Below are 24232 nucleotides of genomic sequence, written 5' to 3'. Positions count from 1 at the left end.
CTTACAGCTAAAAACCCTTCCTTCACTGTGCACACTGCCCACTGAAAGGAGCGCTGCTGTCTGGAGCATCAGTTCCAGTATTTTACAAAAAACACCTGCAGGAGTTCCCATCGTCGCTCAATGGTCAAGAAATCCATCTAGGAACCATGAGGCTGCAGGTTCGATCCCTCGCCTCGCTAAGTGGGTTAAGGATCCGGCGTTGCCGTGAGCTGTGGGGTGGGTCACAGACGAGGCTCGGATCCCTGCGTTGCTGTGGCTCTGGCATAGGACGGTGGCTACAGCTCCAGTTGGACCCCTAGCCTGGGAACCTCCATGTGCCACGGCAGCGGCCCTAGAAAAGAAAAAAAAAAAAAAAAAAACCACCTGCAGACATGGATGGACCTAGAAATTATTATGCTAAGTAAAATCCTTCAGTCAATGAGACACCAACATCAAATGCCATCACTACATGTGGAATCTAAAAAAAGGACACAGATGTGGCTTGGATCCCGAGGTGCTGAGGCTGTGGTGTAGGCCTGCAGCTGCAGCTCTGATTCAGCCCCGAGCCTGGGAACGTCCATAGGCCGCCACAGGTGTGCCCATGAAGGAAAACAACTGTTTAATGAACAATGAAGATTATTGCAAGGCTGCATCACACGATCCAGGCAGAGTACCTGACAGGCAGGCTAGCTTAGAAGGTTCACTCCTGGAGTGCCCATCACGGCTCAGCAGAAAGGAACCTGACTAGGATCCCTGAGGATGCAGGCTCCATCCCTGGCCTTGCTCAGTGGGTTAAGGATTCGGTGTTGCAGTGAGCGGTGGTGTAGGTCGCGGAGGCGCCTTGGATCCTGCGTTGCTGAGGCTGTGGGGAAGGCTGGCGGCTACAGCTCTGATTCAACCCCTAGCCTGGGAGCTTCCATATGCCACCGGTATGGCCCCCAAAGACAAAAATAAACAATAAAAAAAATGGAATGTGCACTCCTGTCACACACCTCTCTGCGTCAGGGTCAGAGGCCCTCCCCAGGGCACTGCTTGCTACGGTATCTGTCTTTCCTGAGGTTTATGTCTACATTTCTTGCTGATGCAGGGTTTCATTTGACATTCAGCACATTTAAGACAAAACTAGGCCCTTAATAAACAAACAAACAAACAAACAAACATTTTAGGCGTTCCCGTCGTGGCTCAGCGGAAACGAATCCAACTAGGAACCGTGAGGACGCGACTTCGAACCCTGGCCTCGCTCTGTGGGTTAAGGATCTGGCATTGAACCTGTGTGAATTAACTGAATCCTAATCGCAAAGCAAAAAGGAAAATCAGGTGCAGAAGAGAGCAATCAGTTGCCATAGCACGCGCCGTGAAACCGGAAAAAAACGGACTCCCTCAGTGAATTTCAGCTGTTGGGGAAACGTAGTTAAAATCCCCAAACCAGAAAAATCTGCCCATGGAGGCAGCGGAGAAATAATGCTATCCTTCGATAAGCCTTAAACCAGAATGTGGCGCATGTGTCAAGAGCAAGCAATCCACTGAGACGGCGAAGACAGAAAGAAATCGCCCCCTTTCATACATAACCCCGCAGTTACAACCCATCACACACAACATCTTTTCTTTCTTTGCTTTCTACAGCCACATCTGTGGCGGATGCAGATTCCCAGGCGAGGGGTCAAATCAGAGCCACAGCAACGCCAGATCCAAGCTGCATCCCCGACCTACACCATGGTTCATGGCAACACCACGCCTTAAACCCACCAAGCAAGACCAGGGATCGAACCCCCTACCTCAGGCTTACTAGTCGGATTCATTTCCACAGCGCCACAACGGAACTCCCCACATTTTCAAGATAAATGATACCTAGTCCTCCCATGAGAACACTCCCTAGCACCATGGATCCCACATACTTTATCCTGACCTTATCTACTAACTGCGGTGACCACCTGTCAGCTAACTGCCTTTACCCAGAAGAAAAACAAACTTCGCTCGTCCACAAGAGGAGGTAGATTTGTACCTTGGAACAAGGTGTGCACTGACTTTAGGCACCTGCCCTTCCACAGAAACTGGGAGGGGTGCTAATTCTCCCAGTGTTGACATTTTCAAAGAATGGGTCTCAGGTCCTTGAGACACACACCCCTGGCCCTTAAAAAAAAAAAAAGGCAGAAAAATAAAATTTTAGGAGTTCCCATCGTGGCTCAGAAGAAACGAATCCAACTAGGAACCGTGAAGATGCGAGTTCGATCCCTGGCCTCGCTCAGCAGGTTAAGAATCCGTCGTTGCCGTGAGCTATGGTGCAGGTCACAGACTCAGCTTGGCTCCCAAGTTGCTGTGGCTGTGGTGTAGGCCGGTAGCTACAGCTCTGATTTGACCCCTCGCCTGGCAACTTCCGTGCGCCAAGGGTGTGGCCCTTTAAAAAAAAAAAAAAAAAAGACCCAGCAGCGGAGAGAAACAGTGATCAGAGTCCCATTTATCTGTTCTCTGCAGTCTGTCTGAGAAACTCTGCTGGACAACAAGAATCTGAAGATTGGACGGGAACTGACTCTCGTGGAATCTTTTCGCTGCAAGACCAAATAACAGGGTCTGGTAAGTTCTACCTGGGAAACTGGGACGAATAAAAAGATCCTATGGGAGTTCCCGTCATGGCGCAGCGGTTAATGAATCCGACTAGGAACCATGAGGTTGGGGATTCAATCCCTGGCCTCACTCAGTGGGTTAAAGATCCAGCATTGCTATCAGACACAACTTAGAATAGATTTACAAGTAGATCCTGCTGGATAGCATTAAGAACTTTGTCTAGATACTCATGTTGCAACAGAACAAAGGGTGGGGAAAAAAATGTATACGTGTAAGGATAACTTGATCCCCTTGCTGTACAGTGGGAAAATTTAAATAAATAAATAAAGACCTACCTTCATCTAGGTAGGTCTTCAAAATCTAAAAAAAAAAAAAAAAAAATCCAGCATTGCCATGAGCTGTGGTGTAGGTTGCAGACGCGGCTCAGATCCTGCGTTGCTGTGCCTCGGCGTAGGTCGGCGTCTACAGTTCCAATTAGACCCCTAGCCTGCGAACCTCCATATGCCATGAGTGCGGCTTTAGAAAAGGCAAAAAAAAAAAAAGGTCCTATGGCCAGAGACGGAAATGTTCAGGATTGATTTGTGAAATGAGTACAAGTGTTTTTGTTTGGGAATGTAGTTGTGTTTTTTTCCTAATGTGACCCCAAAAGAAAGTATTAGTTCTTCCTGGAGTTTTCATTAATAAAGGAGAATGCCTGATAACAACATTTAAGCATGTAAGGCTAAGGGATATATATATTTTGTTTGTTTGTTTGTTTTCTTTTCTTTTTTTTTCTTTTTCTTTTTTTTTTTTTTTTTTTGGTCTGTTTGCCTTTTCTAGGGCTGCACCCACAGCATGTGGAGGTTCCCAAGCTAGGGGCTGTTTTGGAGCTGTAGCTGCCAGCCTATGCCAGAGCCACAGCAACAAGGGATCCAAGCCGCGTCTGTAACCTACACCACAGCTCACGGCAACGCTGGATCCTTAACCCACTGAGCAAGGCCAGGGATCGAACCTGAAACCTCATGGTTCCCAGTCGGATTCGTTAACCACTGCGCCACAATGGGAACTCCAGGGATATATTTTTTAAACTTTTAATTGATTTACAATGTTGCGCCAATGTCTGCTGTACAGGAAAGTGAGCCACTTAGATACACATTCCCTTGCTTATATTATCATGGTCTATTCCCAAGAGATTGGATATAGTTCCCTCTGCTATACAGTAGGATTTTATTGCTCATCCATTCTAAATGGAATAGTTGGCATCTCCTAACCCCAAACTCCCACTCCATCCCACTCCCTCCCTTGGCAACCACAAGTCTGTTCTCTATGTCTGTGAGTCTGCTTCTGTTTGTTAGATGGGTTCATTTGTGCCATCTCTTAGATTCCACATTTAAGTGATATCATATGGTATTTGTCTTTCCCTTTCTGACTCACTTCACTTAGTAGGAGAATCTCTAGTGGCAACCGTGTTGCTGCAAAGTGGCATCCGTTTCATTCTTTTTTATGGCTGAGTAGTATTCCATTGTATACATGTACCATATCTTCTTAATCCATTCATCTGTCAATGGACATTTAGGTTATTTCCATGTCTTGGCTATTGAGAAGAGTTATGCTATGAACATAGAGGTGCATGTACCTTTATGAATTATAGTTTTATAGGGATATATGCCCAGGAGTGGGATTGCTGGATCATATGGTAGTTCTATATTTAGTTTTCTGAGGTACCTCTATACTGTTTTCCATAGTGGTTGTACCAATTTACATTCCCACCAACAGCGTAGGGGGGTTCCCTTTTCTCCACACCCCTGCTAGCATTTGTTATTTGCAGACTTATTTTTTCGCTTTTTTGGGCCACACCCATGGCATATGGAGATTCCCAGGCTAGGGAAGCCACAGCTGCTGGCCACAGTCACAGCCACCCCAGATCTGAGCTGCGTCTTTTACCTACATCACAGCCCACAGCAACGCCGGACCCTTAACCCACTGAGCAGGGCCAGGGATGGAACCCGAAACCTCATGGCTCCTAGTCAGATTCGTTTCTGCTGCGCCACGATGGGAACTCCTCCATTTGTAGGCTTATTAATGATGACCATTCTGACCAGTGTGAGGTGGTACCTCATTGTAGGTCTGATTTGCATGTCTTTAATAATTAGTGATGTTGAGCATTTTTTCATATGCCTACTGACCATCAATACGTCTTCTTTGGAGAAATGTATATTTAGGTCTTCTGCCATTTTTTTTTTTTTTTGGCTTTTTGTCTTTTCTAGGGCCACACCCGCAGCATATGGAGGTTCCCAGGCTAGGGTCCAATCGGAGGTGCTATAGCCACCGGCCTACACCATAGCCACAGCAACTCGGGACCCAAACTGCGTTTGCAACCTATACCACAGCTCAAGGCAATGCGGATCCTTAACCCACTGAGCGAGGCCAGGGATTGAACCTGCAGCCTCGTGGTTCCTAGTCGGATTCATTAACCACTGAGCCATGACGGGAATTCCATCTCTTCATTTTTGTATAGTTTCCTTTGCTGTGCAGAAGCGTAAGTTTGACTAGGTCCCATTTGTTTTGTTTTGTTTTTTTCTATTGCCTCAGGAGATTGACCTAAGGAAACAACTGTATGGTTGCTGTCAGAGAATATTTTGCCTATGTTCTCTTCTAGTTTTATGGTGCCTTGTGTTATGTTTAAGTCTTTAAGCCATTTTGAGTTTATTTTTGTAAGGTGTGTTCTAGTCTCACTGACTGACATGCAGATGTCCAGTTTTCCTAGTACCACCTGCAGAAGAGACTGCTTTTTCCCCATTTTATAGTCTTGCCTCCTTTGTTAAAAGATTAATTGACCATAGGTATCCGTCTCTCTTTTTTTAAGCCTGGCTCATGGCATGCGGAAGTTCCTAGGCCAGAGGTCAAAGCCACGCCATGGCAGTGGCCTGAGTGGCTACAGTGATAATGCCAGATCCTTAACCCACCGTACCACAAGGGAACTCCTAAGGGATTTATTTGCTAGATCTTTATCCAGGTCCAGTCGTAGAGAACAGCTTTGCTTCTGGTTACCCTCTGACGTCTACTGATCCCTTTGGCCACACCAGATAGAACTCAAAGTCATTTCAGGGATTTTACACAAACTGCTGAAAATTGTCTCTATTCAACACTCGATGAATGTTCAAAAACTGAATTCTAGATAACTGGGAAACCTTATTCCTGTTTGCCCAGAGAGAGCAGTTCCAATGAGTCGCTCTCATTCCGTGTGGTCTGCAAAATGCTCTTCACATTTCTGTTTACCCGGCTATTAAATATTTCTTCAGGAGTTCCCATGGTGGCTCAGCAGTAGCAAACCCAACTAGTATCCATGGGGACGCAGGTTGCATCCCAGGCCTCGCTCAGTGGGTTGGGGATCTGGCACTGCTGTGAGCTGTGGTGTAGGTCACAGACGTGGCTCAGATCTGGTGTTACTGTGGCTGTGGCTTAAGCAGGCGTCTGCAGCTGCGATTCGCCCCCTGGACTGGGAACTTCCATATGCTGCAAGTGCAACTCTAAAAAGGACAAAAAAAAAATTTATTCATATTTTCATCTATACTACATTGGCTTCAATCACCACGTATGCACAGATAACTCAAACGCTTTGATCACCAGGGCAGTTATCAGCTCTAAGTGTCAATCTATACAAATACCTGCAGGTTATTTCTTTTTTGTTGTTATTTTTATACAGCCTTGTAATGTTTTTTTCAGGCGTTCCCATCCTGGCTCAGTGGTTAGCAAATCCGACTTGGAACCATGAGGTAGCAGGTTCACTCCCTGGCCTCGCTCAGTGGGTCAAGGATCCGGCATTGCCATGAGCTGTGGTGTAGGTGGCAGATGCAGCTCGGATCTGGCATTGCTGTGGCTTGGCATAGGCTGGCGGCGACAGTGCTGATTGGACCCTAGCCTGGGAACCTCCATATGCTGCGGGTGTGGCCCTAGAAAAGACAAAAAGGCAAATAATATTTTTTTCCCAGATTTATTGAGGTATACATGGCAAATAAACACTGCATATATTTCAGGTTTACAATTGGACATTTTGATACGCATATATACACTGTCAAATGGTCACCACGCTCAAACTGATAAACATATCCATCACGTCACACACTACCTTGTGTGTGTGTGTGTGTGTGTGTGTGTGGTAACACTTAGGCTATGTCCTCTTAGCATATTTCACGTACATGGTACAGTACCGTTAATTATGGCCACCATTCTGTACATTGGATCTCCAGAATTTTTTCATCTAGTATAAGTGAAACTTTGATCTCTTTGACCAATATCACCCCACTTCCCCCATCCCTCCAGCCCCTGATTCCACATACAAATGAGATCCTGCACTGTCTTTCTGTGTCTGGTTAAAAACCTAAATTCGTTTCCTATGTGTGTGTCCTTTTCTTGGGGAAAAACATCAAGGACCTGTGAGAAGTTGCCCACTTTCTTTTCCCTCCCAAGTGAACTGTGCGCTCCCCTTCTATGCACTCCTAGCAAGATGGCCTCCCTGTTTGAGCGTGTTAGCAAGAATCTGGTCAAAGAGCTTGGAGACAAAGACCTGAAGCCTGTCAAATCCCCGCTGGACACCAACAAATTCCGGCAGTTTGCACTATTACGGAAGAAGAGGAAGACTCGCACAGAGTTCTGGGAAAAACCTGATGTTTCAGCGGAATGCTCTCTCATGGACATCCTGGAACCAAGTTCTCTAGTCCCAGGTATTGTCAACCAGTGGTGAAGGAGCCAAGAAATGAAAAACAGGGGTGCTCAGAGAGAGGCAGTGCAGCACCCGAGAATCCCTTAGACACCCGCACAGGAAGCTCTCAAACTAGCCTTGCCTTTTAGCTCTCAAACCAGCCTGAAGGCACAGGGCAAGGAGTTCCGACTGTTTGCGAATCAACTAATAATCTGAACCCAGCCATTTATTAGAACAATTTAACACTCACAACAGCCTTTTGAGTTAGGAATATTATCCCCATATGCAGAAGGATAGATGCAAACAAAATAATTTATTCAAAGTTACATACCTGGGAAGTGGTCAAACTAGAATCCAAGCCAAGCCTGTCTGGCTCCAGCTCCCAAAGATTTTCTGCTCCTGGCGCTGTCTCCTGGGGCTGATGCTGTGCCTGGAAAGACGATGGCATGGGTGTCTTGGACCAGTGTTCAAATGATGTCATCATTTCTTAGGGTAAGAGTGATGTTATCCCTTGTTGTCCAAACCCTGGACAGATTCTAATGTCTGTCTCAGGAGTACTTTTCACTTAAAACCTTGATTCGCTGGCTTCCCCACTGAGAGATTTACACAAGGAGGAGGAAGGCGGGGATAAAACAGGGCTTAGAGTATCCCATTTCCCACACCAGCTGCTCCAGAGTGAATTCCTGGCTAAACCCAAGGTCCCTGTTTCTGTCCCCAGAAACTGTGGTGACAGGACCGTTCCACTTCAAAGACAAAGTAATTGCGATGGAGAGCGTGCACATGGATGTGACTGCTGGGCTAGAAGTGAGTGTGCTGGGGGAAGCTGCTCAGTCCCATGGATCCTCCCTTGAGTTTCGGTCTGTTGCCATCCCCCCCACCACGTGGGAAGGCCTCCAGAAGAGGTGAGAAAATGGGGGGGAAATTGGGTCAGAGTGCCCCAGGGCCCCCCTCATGGGCAAAGAGGCATCCAGGGGACTTTGTGACGGAGTCTCAGAAATGACCTCCGGATTATGCTGCTTTCTTGAATATTCACTCACTCATTCAACTAACTGTTCATAGCCAATGTGTATTTATTAAAACAGTAATTCCCCATTACTGTGCTATTATATGTTGACCATCAAAAAAAATTTTTTTCCTCTTGATATTTCTTTCAGTAATTAAAGAGACAATTTCCAGGATACATTTTATTGGCTCGTTTCAAGTCAAAGACATAAGTTCTGAGGTCAATGCTTTAAATACAGAAAAGAAAAAGTCGTTAGATAGTTTTAATAAATGGGATGCAGAGCCTGTGGTGTTTAGCTACAAAGGTACGTAGAGAGTGTGATGGAAGCTCTGAAGACAAGACAGGAGGAGCTGAGAGACGCTGGAGGGAGGGGGTCTGTTTAGGTGTCTCTGTGGGGCAATGACTGAAGCATAAAAGCAGCTGGCAGGAAGAAAGGGACCCAGAGCAGGGGTTCAAAGGCCATGAGGCAAGTCAGAGGTGGGTGTTTTCATGATGGGGAAGGGGCGGTGAGGCTGCAGCTTGGCCAGCCAGGGTGGAGGGTTTAGAAAACAAGGCTGGGGGGAGCTCTCACTGTGGCTCAGTGTGTTAAGCACCCTACATAGTGCCCGCGAGGATGTGGGTTCGATTCCTGGCCTTGCTCAGCGGGTTCAGGATCTGGTGTTGCTGCAAGCTGTGGTGTGGGCCTCCAACTATGGCTGCAATGTGACCCCCGGCCCAGGAACTTCCATATGCCATGGGTGCATCCGAACAAAGAAAAACGAAAAATGGAAAAGATCATGAGGCTTGGGAGGGAAGCAGATGCCAGATGACACAGCCTTAGACACATCTTAAGTGGCTTGACCTTCACACCAAGGCAATGGGAAAGCCCAGCCCTGGATCCTCAGAGACCCCCTCCACTAAAAAACAAACCGAGGCTCTCTCAGTACCCCAGGGGCTGTCACCCAGGGCACCAACCCCAGCGGGGGCCTTGAGGGAATAAGAGATGAGACTCAGAACCGAAATGGAGATGAAATTCACCTTCAGGAGTTCCCGTCGTGGCGCAGCAGAAATGAACCCAAATAGGAACCATGGGGTTGCGGGTTCAATCCCTGGCCTCGCTCAGTGGGTCAAGGATCCAGCCTTGCCGTGAGCTGCAGTGTAGGTTGCAGATGCAGCTCAGACTCCGCATTGCTGTGGCTGTGGCGGAGGCCAGCAGTTCCAGCTCTGATTAGACCGCTAGCCTGGGAACCTCCATATGCCACAGGTACAGCCCTAAAAAGAACAAAAAAAAAAAGAAAGAAATTTTCCTTCAGTACTTGAGAGCTCTCACATCTCCCACCCACCCTACATCTTCAGTCAGCCTGACCCACACTCCCACTGAGGACAGTCGATCTGTAAACACCCCCCTGTGCTCGGCAAGAAAAATCATCCAGAATCCTCCCCAGCTCCTGTGCTTTCTCCGTCTGCTCCACTTCTCACCCCGACGGTGCCTCTGGACGATGACGGACATGAGGTTCTGGCTGTGACAGAAGGATCCCCTAAGGGCTGTTCTGGAGTTGTCTACTTCTCGACTCTTCCGGCGAGAGGCCCTAGGGCTGGAAATCCATCAACTGCCCCCTAACATAACTAACGTCTTAGGAACGCAGATGCCTTCAACAATATGGCATGGATCCTCTCACCCAGGCCTCCCTCAGAGAACGCGGCCTCCACCAGGCATTTCAGGGTTTGTTTTTAGGGCCACAACTCGAGACATATGGAAGCTCCCAGGCTAGGGCTGAATCTGCGTCTTCGACCTACACCACAGCTCCCGGCAACACCGGATCCTTGACCCACTGAGCAGGGCCAGGGATCGAACCTGCATCCTCACGGGTGAGCCACAAGAGCCACTCCCTCAAGGACATCTTCTTAACCTTGAAGCCAGCACCTTCCCACCCCTGAGGCCACCAAAGGCTCTGCACCCCCGCTAGGTCCTGAGGAGGGGAGTCATCTGAGAAGCCATCTCTTTCCCTCTCTGACCCTTCTCCTCCCTTTACACCCCCAGGAAAGTGCTGGAGAAAAAGCTGGTGAAGTATCGGGATGCAGGGCAAAACCTCTATGTGGTGACAGAGGCTGTGGAGCTTATCAACGGAACTGTGCTGCAGGACAAGAGCAGCATAACCGCGCTGGGGAAATTCCTTCTCCCTTGGACCACCTATGTCCAGGTACGAGCTGTCCCAAAGGTGGGGGGGGGCACCAGGGGCACAGCCCCGCCTCCCTGCCCAGGGGCTCTGGACCCTATTAGGGCCTGTCTTCAGGGGTCGGGATGAATGGGGTCAGTATTTCCCATTTCTCATCATCAGTATTTGGGACGAGTCAATATTGAGAAAATAGGAACGAGATGTAACTAGTTGAGATTATATATGCTGCTTGGGACAAATGATCGATTCTGGAAACTCCTAAAGTGTGACTGCTGTACTGTATTCATGTACGGTTGGGTTCAAGGCTGGAGGAAACACGGGATCATGAATACAAAACCAAACCTTGGCGGTTAAAATACCCTAAATACTGTGATGTTCAGAGCAGAAAGTTTATGGATTCAGATTTAAACATGTTCACGCACATACGATGCACACAACTCCCTCTCCACGGCCAACTATAATTTTTTAACTTGATTTAAATTAATCAACTAATCAATATAACCTAATTAATTTATTCACAGTCAACAATAACTCAGGGATATAGAGGTGTGCGTGTGTGTGTTATAATTAATATGCTTTTGTCCACAATGTATTTCAAGCAATTTGTCCTCATTTGAGAGATTTAGCAACTAAAAAGAAAAAACAAAAACAAAACCTGAGATAGGAACTGACTTTCCCAAAATTGGTTAATTTGTTAATTTGTCCTGGGGGAGGAACCTGGTCATTCGATTCCAAATCCAGTGGGTAAAGAAGCTTGAAACAAAGAAAACAGTACTCCAGCTTGCAGGATATTTCCATGTCCAGCTTTGGGTTTCCATCTGCTTGGGCTGGAGGACTGGGCTTGGTGACGAGAGGAGGAGAAAGCCTTACGTCCTCTCACCTAGGGCAGCTGCTCACACCCAGCGAGTTTCTAAAGGTCACCTCCTGGGCTATGACTTTGTTAGACAGCGTGCCTGTCACCCCGGTTCATGGCGGCACCGATTCTCTTTGGCTCGGCTTGTGTTGCACGACATGGGCGCCCCCGTGCCATTGGTCTACACTGGACTGTCCTGGGCACTTGAGGATGGTAGGCATCCTAGTGGATCGAAGTGCAGAATTGAATTCTGGGGAGCCAGTTACTCCCGAGGCTGCCCGAGGACATTCTTCATGTTTCTGGGAAATGGTTCCCTTATCCATAAAATTAAAATAATAACATCTACATGAACGTTTATGATAATCCATGTTAATTGTCATTCGGGTTCTCCTAGGATATAGTAATTACGCAACACGGTAGTCAATTTCCTATGTCAGCCTTGACTGGTCCCGGGGGGGGGGGTCCATTTACGGAGTCAAACGTTACTCCAGGTGTATCTCTGAGGGTGTTTCTGGATGGGGTTGGAAGGGGCAGAGCAGGCTGTCCTCCGTAGCGGGGGCAGGTCTCACGCAGTCCACAGAAGGTCTGAATACAACCAAAGCAGGGGGAGACCGAGTTCACGCTCCGCCCGACTGTCCCTGAGCTGGGACAGTCTCCGCCTGACATCGCACTCTGACTCGAACTATAAATCACACCACTGGCTCTCCTGGGTCGTAGGCCTTTGGATTCCGATCAGAACTACACCATCAGCTCTCTTGGGTCTCCTGGGACTTTTCAGCCTCTACAGGTGGGTGAGGCCGTTCTTTCTAATACATCCAGATGGAGAACGGGAAGGGTAGGTGGATCCACAGCTGGACGGCTGAGGAGTCAGACAGACAGATGGATACATGATAGAGAGATAGCAGGCTGAGTCTGTTTTTCTGGAGAACCCAGACTAGTATCCTCCATAAAGTTTGTGCAACTTTTCACTTCCTATCAGAACAGAATAACCACACCCAAGCTCCTTACATACTGGACTGGAAAGGAGGAGCTTAATTTTTTTTTTTTATTTTTTTTTTTTTGTCTTTTTAGGGCCGTACCCATGGCATATGGAGGCTCCAAGGCTAGGGGTCTAATTGGAGCTGTAGCTGCCGGCCTACACCACAGCCACAGCAACACCAGATCTGAGCTGTGTCTGCAACCTACACCACAGCTCATGGCAACGCCGGATCCTTAACCCACTGAGCAAGGCCAGGGGGTCGAACCCACAACCTCATGGTTCCTAGGTGGATTCATTTCTGCTGCGCCACAATGGGAACTCCTTAATTTTTTTTTTTTAAATTGGAGAAATAAGAAGATAAAGCGCAAGAAACTTCCCCAAAATGTAAGCAAAGTGAGAAGAGCTTATTAATTTTTAAATGTAGCAGGTTAGTCCAGGTGACCCAATGTCTGGATAATAAGCATTCCAGAAAGAGGGAACAGAGATGCAATAACATAAAATCCAAGAAATAATCCAAGAAAAGTTATGAGACATGCGAGATGCATTTTCAGACAAAAGGACCAACAGGAGGCCTAGATTAATGGGTCATCCCAGATAACACACCATGGAATAAAATGTGAATTTTTATTCGTAACTCACGAGGAAAATCATAGTTATTTCTAAAAAAGAAAAAAAAGGTCGAATCCCAGCTTAGAATTGTGTCCAGCCAACACAACGATCAAGTGTGAGAGTAAAATAAAGACGTCATCAGATATTCTCAAAAACATGTATTCCCACATCCCCAGGGAAGATAAATACAAGGCACAGAGGACACAAGCATCATGTTAATTAACTGCTAAAGAAAAGGTCTGGGAGTTCCCGGCAAGGCTCAGTGGTTAACCCAACTAGGAATCATGAGGTTGCGGGTTCCATCCCTGCCCTTGCTCAGTGGATTATGGATCCGGCACTGCCGTGAGCTGTGGGGTGGGTCACAGACGTGGCTTGGATCTGGCGTTGCTGTGGCTCTGGCGTAGGCCGGCAGCAACAGCTCCAATTAGACCCCTAGCCTGGGAGCCTCCATATGCCACGTGTGCGGCCCTAAAAAGAAAAAGGAAAGCGAAGATCTGAAGTGGGGAGAAGCGGTCTCCCCGGCAGTTCCGGGAGAATGAGACAGACGCTGAGATGCGAGTATTTTAGGAGGATGAGGGAAGGAGAGGTGGGGGGGGGGAGACAGGAAAACAACACCCTCGTCACCCGAAGGAGAAAGGAACGTCGACACACTTAAATCCGGAGGGAAATCAAACCCTCGCGGTATAAACATGACATTGGGAGGTGCGAAGGAAAATAAGAGAGAACAGGAAAAAGGAGGGCGACCGGACATCAGAGTCGGGGGGCGGCGAGGGCGGCGAGGGCTGGGGGAGCTCTGCTTCCATCTGCGCTTTCAATCACGTGCGTGATCTACCCAGTCGCATGGTTTCTCTCCCCAGAGCAAAGTGGAGGGAGGCAGAGTGAGAGACACGACACTGATGCTGCCCTCCGGCACGGTGATGGCCTATAAGAAGAAGCAGCTGGTTTTCCAGGAGCCCGGCTGGGGTGAGCAGAGCCTGCAGGAGGCAGAGGGGAGAGACCAGCCACAGGCAGCCTTGGCTGCTCTCCCGGTGGAGGGAGAGGAGCAGCGAGATTTCTCAGGCGCCCCCAGCCCCCTCCAAGCCCGCAAGACTGAAAGGCTGCCGTAGGGAGACAGAGTCTCGCACACGGAGACGGACCAGAGGGGTGCACGGTGCAGAGGATCCTTGGCCCTGAGCAAAGTGCGCCCTGACCTGGCCATCTCCACGCATTCAAGGTCCTGCCACTCTCAGCAGCTCACCCCTGGAAGCCCCAGAGCCCTCCCCAGGCTTCCTAGAACCCCAGTTAAGCCCATAAGCCAGGGGGACATCACAAACAAAACTGCAGGCATAAAAACCTAATGCAGGATTTTCTATCTCTCCTTCCCTCACGAGCCTCCAAATGCACGGCCCCAGCACACACACTCGCTTTGGGTCCTGACGCCACCACGTCAGCAGACCACTGGCACCAAGCATCAACCACACACCAGGTGGAGCAGTGAGCACAGGACACACCCTTGGCCTCTCCCCTCCCAAACGCTGAGGCCCAGCCAGAGGTCATCCTGCTACAGCCAAGGTCCAGCTCCTTGAAGACGAGAGGCTGCCCTCACCACCCAGCCACCCCCCCCCACTCTCTCTCTTTCTCTCTCTCTCTCTCACACACACACACACACACACACACACACACACACACACTCGCTGCTCCCTACAGCATCCTCACTGCCACCTCTTGCCGAGGGAGGGCCCTGGCATCAGTTACCTCCTGTCTGCGGCAATACAATGGGACTAATTCCCCAGTCTTGTGGGGTCAGAGGACTTCGGCTGCTGGGAAAAGGCCAGCCCTACTGGGAACAGAGAGGAGGATGGAATTCACAGCCAGTTCAGAGAGAGACCAGAGGCTGTGCTGAGGACACCAGGAGATGGGAGCGCTAACTAAGATCGGGGTGAATGACAAAGTGCAATTTACTTAGGAGGGGATGAAAAGGAGCCCCGTTTTCAAAAATATGCTTTCTAAATGTTAGCAAGTGTGAACAGAAGGCAGTTGGACTCAGGAAGAAAGACGAGCCTTGAGAGCCCTGCCTGCAAGTCATGTCCTGGCCACTAGGGGGCATGAGGGGCTTCTCTGCCCAATTAAGGTCTAAGGCTGAAGGGAATTAATAGGTAGGTCTTGCCTGTGCAGGAAACACTAGGCTTACCGGAATCAATTCAACCAACATAAGAATTCAGAAAGGAATATAGTAAGTAAAGAATTTTCTTGGAGTTCCTGTCGTGGCGCAGCAGTTAACGAATACAAGTAGGAACCATGAGGTTGCAGGTTCCATCCCCGGCCTCGCTCAGGGGGTCACAGACCCGGCTCGGATCCCACATTGCTGTGGCTGTGGTGTAGGCCGGCATCTACAGCTCCCATTAGACCCCTAGCCTGGGAACCTCCATATGTCTAGGGCGGCCCTAGGGCGGCCCTAGGAAAGACAAAGAAAAAAAGAAAATTTTCCATCGCCCCTGCTGTGTACCTTTGGAGACAATTAGGATGTGAGTGGCAGCCTTCTCATCCTTCTCTGCAGAGCTGACGGGAGGGGGGTCGGGGTCCAGCAAAGGGACGGACACAAGCTTAGCCTCATTCCCCCCCCCCCCGCCCTGCTCATCTGGATCCTCCCATGACCTGACTGCAAGATCCGGTCTTGCCATCCCACAGACCCCTCAGTGTCCCCTCCTCCCACCCACTCGCCCCTCACAGAAGCCTCCTTAAGACTCTTCTACACCTCGTGTCTGCACTCCCTCCCTGGCACCTGCACCCCAACCCCCCGCAGTCAGTCCTGCAAGGAATCCAGTCCACGTATGGCACCACGTCCGCCACCGACCCTCCGTTATTCCCTCCTGGGAAGGCTCTTCTCCCTGGATGTCATGACGCCATCGTCTACGGCGTCTCCACTCACGAGACCCTGTCCATAGAAACTCTGACGTCAGAGAACACGTCCATCAAGCAAGGTGCTTCCTTAACATGCAGGTCCCGGGTCTCTCTCTCGAGTCTGACTCAGGAGACAGAGGGAGGTCAGGGATGCTGCAGTGCAGGTGGTTCCCACAACGCCAGGGGTCCCGGGGCCACACTGAGGAAAGCTGCGCCGCCCCAGGAAAGGTGTTGGGGGCGGGGCTGTCGGTGAAGGGACGTGGAAGGACCCACGGGAGTGACCTGCGCTCTCCCCACCCGGCTTCTTCCCCATCCAGACATTCTCCTCATCCCCGATGAGAGGCAGGAGACCTTCCCGGACGGTGAGTCCAGAGCTGGGCAGGGGCTCTGCCTCAAAGACCTCAGGTCCTGCTCAACTCTGACCCCTGTTGCTGATAAATCCCTGCAAGGGGGAGTCCCCATTGTGGCGCAGTGGTTAACGAATCCAACTAGGAACCATGAGGTTGCGGGTTCGGTCGCTGCCCTTGCTCAGTGGGTTAAGCATCCGGCATTGCCGTGAGCTGTGGTGTAGGTTACAGACACAGCTCGGATCCCGCGATGCTGTGGCTCTGGCGTAGGCCGGTGGCTACAGCTCTGATTGGACCCCTAGCCTGGGAATTTCCATATGTCGCGGGAGCGGCCCAAGAAATAGCAAAAAGACCAAAAAAAAAAAAAAAAAAAGTCCGTGCAAGGGGCTCAGACCCACAGGAACGATTCCCCAGCGGGGCGCCTGCACCACCTCCTTGTCTCCCCTGCCCTTGACCCTGACACAGGCCCCTGGCCACAGGGACAGCCGCCTCTCCCCTCTGAACACTGAAATAGAGTCACGGGGGGGGGGAGGGTCTCCAAGCAGCATGGCACCTGAAGGGGGCTGAGGGGTTAGAAGGGAGGGTTGGTGGGGAGAATAATAATAAATACGTCCATTTCTCCCTCTAATAGAATTCCAAGAGAGAACATTGGTGCTATCAGGTGAGTGCGTGATTTTAGAGCCAGGAAAGTGGAATCTGTTGGTCAGAACCAAACTCCCATGTGACTGCCTTAGCTGCCCTCGCCCAAGGCACTAGGCCTGACCCCGGGGGGGGGCAAAGGGCAGGGGTGGAGGATAGTGGGGAGGGTCAGGGACTCAGTGCCTTCAGAGGCTAACTCTTGGTGGGGGATTTAATTTCTCTTCTAGACACCCGAAGAGGCCCCATCCTTCCAGTGGGTGAGTGTGTGCTTGCTGGGGCTGGGGGTGGGGTGCTCAGGGAGGGCACCTGTCTGGAGGGTGGGGCAGATAGCCCCTGCCTTTGCCGCCACTGCCCCAGGGCCTGGCCCTCGTTTCTGTGGCGTGGGAAGGGTCCGGGAAGGCCGGGGAGGTGGAGGGATGGCCAGGGATGGGGGCAGGAAGGCGTTAAGCAAGAGGGAGGAAGCGGTGGGAAGGCAGGAAGCTCCAGGATGGCTCAAAAGTCAACCGGAGGATGAGGGCCAAGACAACCACCAGGGACTCTCTTTCCAGGAAGAATCGACCTGCCCAAATCCCAAGGTGAGTCTTTGATAGGTGGGCACCTGGGGCTTCGGGGTGGGAAACTGCCCAGCCAAGGACCCAAAAGGTGGTTTGCGCACAACGTCCAAAACTGAGCTCTCCTTCCAAACTGAGGCTTTCTTCAGCCCTATTCGTTCATTCCTTCATTCGTGCACGCAGCCAACACGCTGCGGATTTATTGGGCCCCAGGCATTGTTCTGAGCTGTGGGGATACAGCTGTGAGCCCATCAGAAACGCCCTTCTCTCTGGACCTTCCGTTCACCTGATGGCTCCTAGGAGAAGCGGAGACCCCACCCCCACCCCCAGCTCCATTCCTTGGCTAGTTCTGTGTGGCCATGGATGATACAGGCAGTTACATGATAAGAAGGCGTATTCCCATGTGCCAGATGCTCCCCAAGCATGTTACATATGTGAACTCACTTAATCCTCCTGACATTCCCACTCAACAGATGAGGAAACTGAGTCCAGAGCTCCTTCGAGTCTCAGCTCTAGAGCCCAGCGCCAGGATCCACGTTACTCTAGTTGTGTCCCAGGAATGAGAACCTGGTCAATTTCTTGCACGTCCCAGGACCTCCTTCCAGAATCTCCTCTCCTCCCTCCCTACCCCTGCCCCCTTCCCAGCTCTGGATCGCCCATCTTTAGCCTATCAGGATGGCTGCCGCCCCAGGGTTCACGCATGGCATCTGCGGAGATGCTTCTAGTTGGCAGGTTAACGAGATGGAGGTCCCTGGCTTCTCACCCTCCGAATGTTCTAAAAACTGTCCCCATTTTCTGGTTGATGTTGATGCCTGAGGACAGATTTCCAGTACCTACAAGAGGAGATTTCCTGGGAAACGGAGGCACTGGCCCAGCTCTCGAAGGACAGTCAGAATGATGTTTTCCATACTATCCTCAAGAACCTGAAGCTCAAGGACCGAGGGACCCTGCAGGACCTCATGGACATGGTGAGGGGCTCCCACGCTGCCAAAGCTGATCAAAGTCGTCAAGAGGGCAGGCTTGGGAGATCCGGCTGCCAAGATGCACGGGGGAGGAGAGGGTCAGGGATCCTGAACACTGGACCAGGCACCATGACCAGGTCCCAAGTGCACGGCACACACACACTGAGGCTGCTGGGAGTCTCCTGGGGGGCGTGAAGAGCCCTCCCCCTCCCGCCCTGGTTAATCATTTCTAGACTCAAAAGACACTGGCACAATTGTGTGACAACATCGCTGCTGCTGCTGTTGTTGTATCACTAATAATACCACCTCCTACAGCTGGATCGGGACCCCTTGGGCCCTGTGGACAGCTCTGGTGGCACCTTCCTAAGTAAGATGCAAGAGGACCCAAGGAATCCATGGCTCCAGTCAAGGTCCCACATCATGTACCTCCTTGAGGCCATAGTGGGTAAGAGCCATTTGAGGGAACTGTGGGAACGGCACAAGTTTGGCCTCTGGACTCAAGAGGAGAGGGTTAGATGCCACCTCTCTAAACCCCTTCCAGTAGCATGACCTTCATCCTCATGTCCCACCTGTCTCCAAGGTCGGGGCGGGGGCTCAGTGAGATACATTCGCCATGTGACACAGAACCAGCCTGGAGCCTAGAAAGACTGGCCCAAGTTCATCTAACACATCACTGGCTGTGGAAGATTCCAGGCTCCAGCCTGGAACCCCACCCTCTGCCCCACGTTTCGTAGCATCCTGGAGACCTTCCCGAGAGGAGAGACCTCGACCTTCCAATCTAATAGGTTCTACTCCTCTGCCTCAGAGTTCCCCTCACGTAGGGTCTCCGCATTCACAGTGGGCAAGGGAACTCGGACTCATCACTCTGTCTCCCCAAATGTCCCCTGTCCCCAGCGCTGAGTGACACTCAACATGAGCTGCTGGCCTGGTCCATGGAGAAGAGGATCTTGCTCCAGCAGCGGGAGCTGGTGAGAAATCAATGCCCAGGGGCCCGTGTTGAGGGGCGGGGTACCGGCTGGGGGGCGCAGGGACCAGGAGTAGAAGTCATCCTAAGGAAAGAGGGGGCATGAGGTTCTGCTGGTGGGGCGGGGGGCACGGGAGCCCGTGTGGCCGCTGGGAACTCCCTGGCTGCCTCGCCCTCTGGGGGGAAGGTCCTGTGGGTGCGAGTTGGCCTCAGGAGGGCCTGCGTCTCCACGGACGTCTCCGCAGAGGGCGCCCAGTTCTCAAAGGCCACACAGGAATAAAAGCTGGGGGAACTCAGGGGATCCGAGCAACAGCCCTACTGTTCTCACACAGTTGCCATCTACAAATTGTTCTTCCCATCTCTGTACAGAAGCATATGTGTCCATAGGTGTATACAGACGTAGCACACACACGCACCAATTGTACACATGAAAACATAAGGCTCCAGAGACCACTGTTCTGCAAGGTCAATGTTGGCATCGCCATTGAGCAGCTGAGGCGCCCGTGCTCAGTGATCGCCAGTCACCCGTCCAGGGTCCCACTGATCCCAGGACAGGCTGGGACTCCTGGTCCCCCTGACTCCATCACTTTGCCTCTTCCATGACCCTGAGAGGCCCCTGGCTCTTGGGACACAAAGTCTTGTCTCCTGATCTCAAAGGCTGACCTGCACCCTCTGACCCCGTTCCTTCCAGGTGAGGAGCATCCTGGAGCCCAACTTCAGATACCCCTGGAGCATCCCCGTCCGCCTGCAGCCCGAGCTCCTCGCCCAGCTGCAGGAGGAAGGGGTGGCCATCACCTTTGCCCTGCTGGAGGAGTGTGGCCTGCGGGTGGAGCCCGGCAACCTCAAGGCGACCTGGGACCTGGAGGTCAAGAAGCCCCTGTGTGCCCTGTACGCGGCCCTCTCGGGGCTGCAGCAGCTCGTTGTGGCCTGAGCCCCCCCTGGGGCGTTCCATCCAGAGGCCTGGCCCCCTAGTCTGTGCTATGAGCATCCTGGGTGCTCGGGCACCCGAGGCCACGCCTCTCTGTCCTTCCAGTTCAGGTGGGCAGGGACCAACGAAGACTCCAGGGGACGTGCTGGGGTGATGGGAACACTCTGCATCTTGCGAGAACTTTAAGCATTTGTCAAAACCCAACAAAGAGCATCAAAATAGCACCTAGTGCACTCTCGGGAGACATGTTTCTACAATCTCGTCTTAGCCTCTCTGCTTCTGTTTTCTCTGCTGAAAACTCCATCTTGTCCTGCTTTACTTTACCCCATAGTCCTGCTTGAAAAACAGTCGCTGTGCTGGTAAATGCCTTAAGCTTAAGAACAAAGTTATTCATAGGGTCAGCTGAATGAGGGCAAAATGTGTTGGCCTAGGCACGCTGGACCTGTGCAGATAGGAAACGGCAGAATGCGTCCTCTTAAGAATAAGAGGAAGACGAGCCTCGTGACCCCAAGGGGTTTATGAGGGGTCGTTAGCTGGATATGCATCAGCAAGGAGAATTGAGGTGCCAACCTAGGCATGCCGGGCTGCTGCAGATAGGCACAACCTCTGCAGAAGCACAACGGTGATTCTCTAGATGCTATGCAGAGAGAGCTGCCGCCAAGCTTCCTGAATGCTACTGACGGTTAAATGCCTAAAAGTCAGAATAAAAGTTTAACCAACTACTGGCTATGTGACTTTTAAAATAATAATTAAAAAAAACCCCTATATCCTGCACCTATAGCCCCCTCCTCGCTTGATGGAATCCTGAAGAGCAGAATAAAAGCAGTCTGGTTTCTTGAGGTGGCGCTCTTGGTCCCTGAGACCTTGAGTCCCCTGGTTCCCACCTTTAGTTAAGATAAATGTCTCTGAAAAGAATAAAATTAGAACACTCCCTAACACCATACACAAAAATAAACTCAAAATGGATTAAAGACCTAGATATAAGGCCAGATACTATAAACCTCTTAGAGGAAAACATAGGCCAAACATTCTCTGACATAAACCACAGCAACATCTTCTCAGATCCACCTCTTGAGAGTCATGACAGTAAAAACAAAAATAAGCAAATGGGACCTGGAGTTCCCGTCGTGGCACAGTGGTTAACAAATCCGACTAGGAACCATGAGGTTGCGGGTTCAATCCCCGCCCTTGCTCAGCGGGTTAAGGAGCCGGCGTTGCCGTGAGCTGTGGTGTAGGTCACAGACTCGGCTCAGATCCCGTGTTGCTGTGGCTCTGGTGTAGGCCGGTGGCTACAGCTCCGATTAGACCCCTAGCCTGGGGACCTCCATATGCCGCGGGAGCGGCCCAAGAAACGGCAAAAAGACGAAAAATAGAAAAAAAAAAAAAAAGAAAGAAAAGAGAGAGACCTAATTAAACTTAAAAGTTTCTGCACAGCAAAGGAAACCCTAAACAAAACGAAAAGACAACCCACAGAATGGGAGAAAATATTTGCCAATGAAGCAACTGACAAGGGATTCATCTCCAAAATTTATAAATACCTCTTTCCGCTCAATACCAAAAAAACAAACAACCCCATCAAAAAATGGGCAGAAGATCTAAACAGACGATTCTCCAAAGAAGGCATACGGATGGCCAAAAAACACATGAAAAGATGTTCAAGGAGTTCCCGTCGTGGCATAGCAGAAACAAATCCGACGAGGAACCATGAGGTTGTGGGTTCGATCCCTGGCCTTGCTCAGTGGGTGAAGGATCCAACGTTGCCATGAGCTGTGGTGTAGGTCACAGACTTGGCTCAGATCCCGTGTTGCTGTGGCATAGGCCAGCGGCTACAGCTCTGATTTGCCCCCTAGCCTGGGAACCTCCATGTGCCACGAGTGTGGCTCTAAGAAGACCAAAAAAAAAAAAAAAAAAAAAAAAAAGTTCAACATCACTCATTATTAGAGAAATGCAAATCAAAAACCACAATGAGGTACCATCTACACCAGCCAGAACGGCCATCATCCAAAAGTCCACAAACACTAAGTGCTGGAGAGGGTGTGGAGAAAAAGGAACCCTAGTACACTGTTGGGGGGATTGTCAATTGGTGCAACCACTGTGGAAAGCAGTATGGAGATTCCTCAGAAAACTAAACATAGAACTACCATTTGATCCAGCAAGCCCACTCCTGGGCATCTATCCAGAGAAAACCACGACTCGCAAAGACACATGCGCTCCAAGGTTCACTGCAGCACCATCTGCAAGAGCCAAGACACGGAAACAGCCTAAAGGTCCATCGACAGAGGAGTGGATCAAGAAGATGTGGTACATCTATACACAGTGGAATAGGACGCAGGCGTTAAGAGGAACGCAATACCGGCATTTTTAGCAACATGGATGGACCTAGACATCATCACGCTAAGGGAAGTCAGGCAGACAATGACACACCAACATCCAATGCTTTCACTGACATGGGGAATCTGAAAAAAGGACACAATGAACTTCTTTGCAGAACAGGTACTGACTCACAGACTTCAAAGGAGACAGTTCAGGGAGGTGGGGGATGCGCTGGGATTGCAGGATGGAAATCCTATAAAATTGGATTGTGAGGATCATTGTACAACTATAAATGTAATAAATTCATTGAGTAAATATTAATGTCTCTGTGTCTTATTTTCTGTTAACTTTTTTCTTCAGTTTCACAGCACCCGTTCTTCAGCCCCTCCGCTGAGCTGGTCTCGACAGGGCATTAACCCGCCCTTGTCTGCATGTTCATTTTACTTCAAAGCAATGTAAACACACACTGCACTCTCCTGAACACACACTCTGCACTGTTCGAGGTGAAGGGTGCTGAGGTCTGTGACGGACTTTGAAATGCATCTGAAAATAAGGCAAACCGATGGATGGATAAGGAAATAAGGGACCAAGGAAATGTGGTAAAATACTTAAAACAAGAGTCCTTTCTTACTCTTGAAATGCTTTCGAATGTCCGGAATTTGTTTCCAAAGAAAAGTTAGCCCCACACACAGAATTACACCTGTGTGTCCGTCAGTCGCCCCGAGAGTTCTTCTGACTGTGCCTCTTGCGCTGGGGAGTCAATTCTTTCTTCATTTAAGGAAGGTTTGCTCCTAGCAGTGAACATGTTATGCATTCTCTGCTTCAGTCCCCCGCTGTCCTGTGGGTCCTCCAAGCCCATTCTGTCTGATCCCTATAATCTGTCCCTTCCCCCTCCGCCTTCTCTGATCATGGCAGCCTTCCCTCTGTCTTTAATTCCATTGCTTTTCATTTTTCTTTCTGTCTTTTTTTTTTTTTTTTTCCTTTTTAAGGCCGAACATGTGGCAAATGGAGGTTCCCAGGCTAGGGGTGGAATCAGAGCTACAGCTGCCGGCCTACACCACAGCCACAGCACTGAGGGATCTGAGCTGCATCTTCGGCCAACACCACAGTTCACGGCAATGCAGGATCCTTAACCCACTGAGCGGGGCAGGGATCAAACCTGTGTCCTCATGGATGCTAGCTGGGTTGGTTACCACTGAGCCACAATGGGAACCCTATCTATTCCTTTTCTAACTTAGTAGTTCAGAAACTGTCATTCTGAAATTCAATTTGCTGCCTTAGCTTTGCAATCTCCCTGTTCACTTAATTCTATTGTTTCATCTCTTTTTTTCTTTTTTTTAAATTTTACGGCCCCGCTGGCAGCATACAGAAGTTCCCTGGGTCCATGGACTGAATCCAAGCCACAACAATGCCGGATCCTTTAATCTACTGCACTGGCCCAGGGATCGAACCCACGCCTCCCCATCGACCAGAGCCGCTGCAGTCAGATTCTTAACCCACTGCATCATGGTGGGAACCCCTCATCTTATCTTTGAGGCTTTGCTTTATGGAGATTATTTTGCTGAAATACAAGATATTTAAATCCTGTGTTCTTGGCTTTAAGCTCACTGTTCTACCTGAACAGATTCTCATCTTTCTTTCCTATGGGGTTTGCACAGATGCTCTTTCTTATTCACCTTGCTCGTCCTCAGCATCAGCGGCTCTGTCAGAATCCTCTATCTGCACAAAGACAGGGGGTCTCCAAGTTTTTCCTTCTTCTCCACCACCTGAACTGAGACCTGTTTTTCTTCCACTGCAAATTATTTGGGGCCCATTTCTTTTCTTTT

General features: G+C 50.1%; 2 protein-coding genes across 7 annotated transcripts in view; one reads left to right on the top strand and one right to left on the bottom strand.

Annotated features, from left to right (window-relative positions):
• LOC102167986 (uncharacterized) overlaps positions 1–24232 on the bottom strand; it is a 573390-nt gene that overhangs the window by 547974 nt on the left and 1184 nt on the right. For 2 of the 4 annotated variants that reach the window (XR_014843341.1, XR_014843342.1), the window contains exon 3: positions 7554–7652. Coding sequence is in view for 1 of the 4 variants with exons in the window: in XM_085021666.1 (XP_084877792.1) it covers positions 7554–7706 (153 nt within the window). In the remaining 3 variants the exon portion in view is untranslated. Of the gene's footprint in view, positions 1–7553; positions 12094–24232 lie in introns of those variants that run through there. The other 2 variants (XR_014843340.1, XM_085021666.1) reach the window with 2 other exon arrangements.
• On the top strand, positions 2425–20816 carry LOC100151870 (gasdermin-C). 3 transcript variants are annotated; one of them, XM_013988038.3, is made up of 13 exons: positions 2425–2550; positions 7024–7244; positions 7941–8124; positions 10246–10405; positions 13680–13785; positions 16020–16064; positions 16681–16710; positions 16916–16945; positions 17237–17263; positions 18062–18207; positions 18517–18646; positions 19096–19169; positions 19857–20816. In XM_013988038.3, the coding sequence occupies exons 2-13, from the start codon at positions 7028–7030 to the stop codon at positions 20094–20096; spliced, it is 1389 nt and encodes a 462-aa protein (XP_013843492.1). In that variant the 5' UTR covers positions 2425–2550; positions 7024–7027; the 3' UTR covers positions 20097–20816. The 3 variants fall into 3 exon arrangements, with proteins under 3 accessions (XP_013843492.1, XP_013843493.1, XP_020944582.1); XM_013988039.3 differs by having other exon boundaries at positions 6991–7244; XM_021088923.2 differs by lacking the exon at positions 17237–17263.

Source organism: Sus scrofa, chromosome 4 (genome assembly GCF_054392235.1).
Source record: "Sus scrofa isolate SSC_HxYL_T2T_F1_AM1 chromosome 4, Sscrofa_HxYL_maternal_Yorkshire_Landrace_v2.0, whole genome shotgun sequence".
Taxonomy (NCBI): Eukaryota; Metazoa; Chordata; class Mammalia; order Artiodactyla; family Suidae; genus Sus; species Sus scrofa.
The sequence above is the reverse complement of the archived record's forward strand: the minus strand, read 5'-3'. Positions and strand labels throughout refer to the sequence as shown.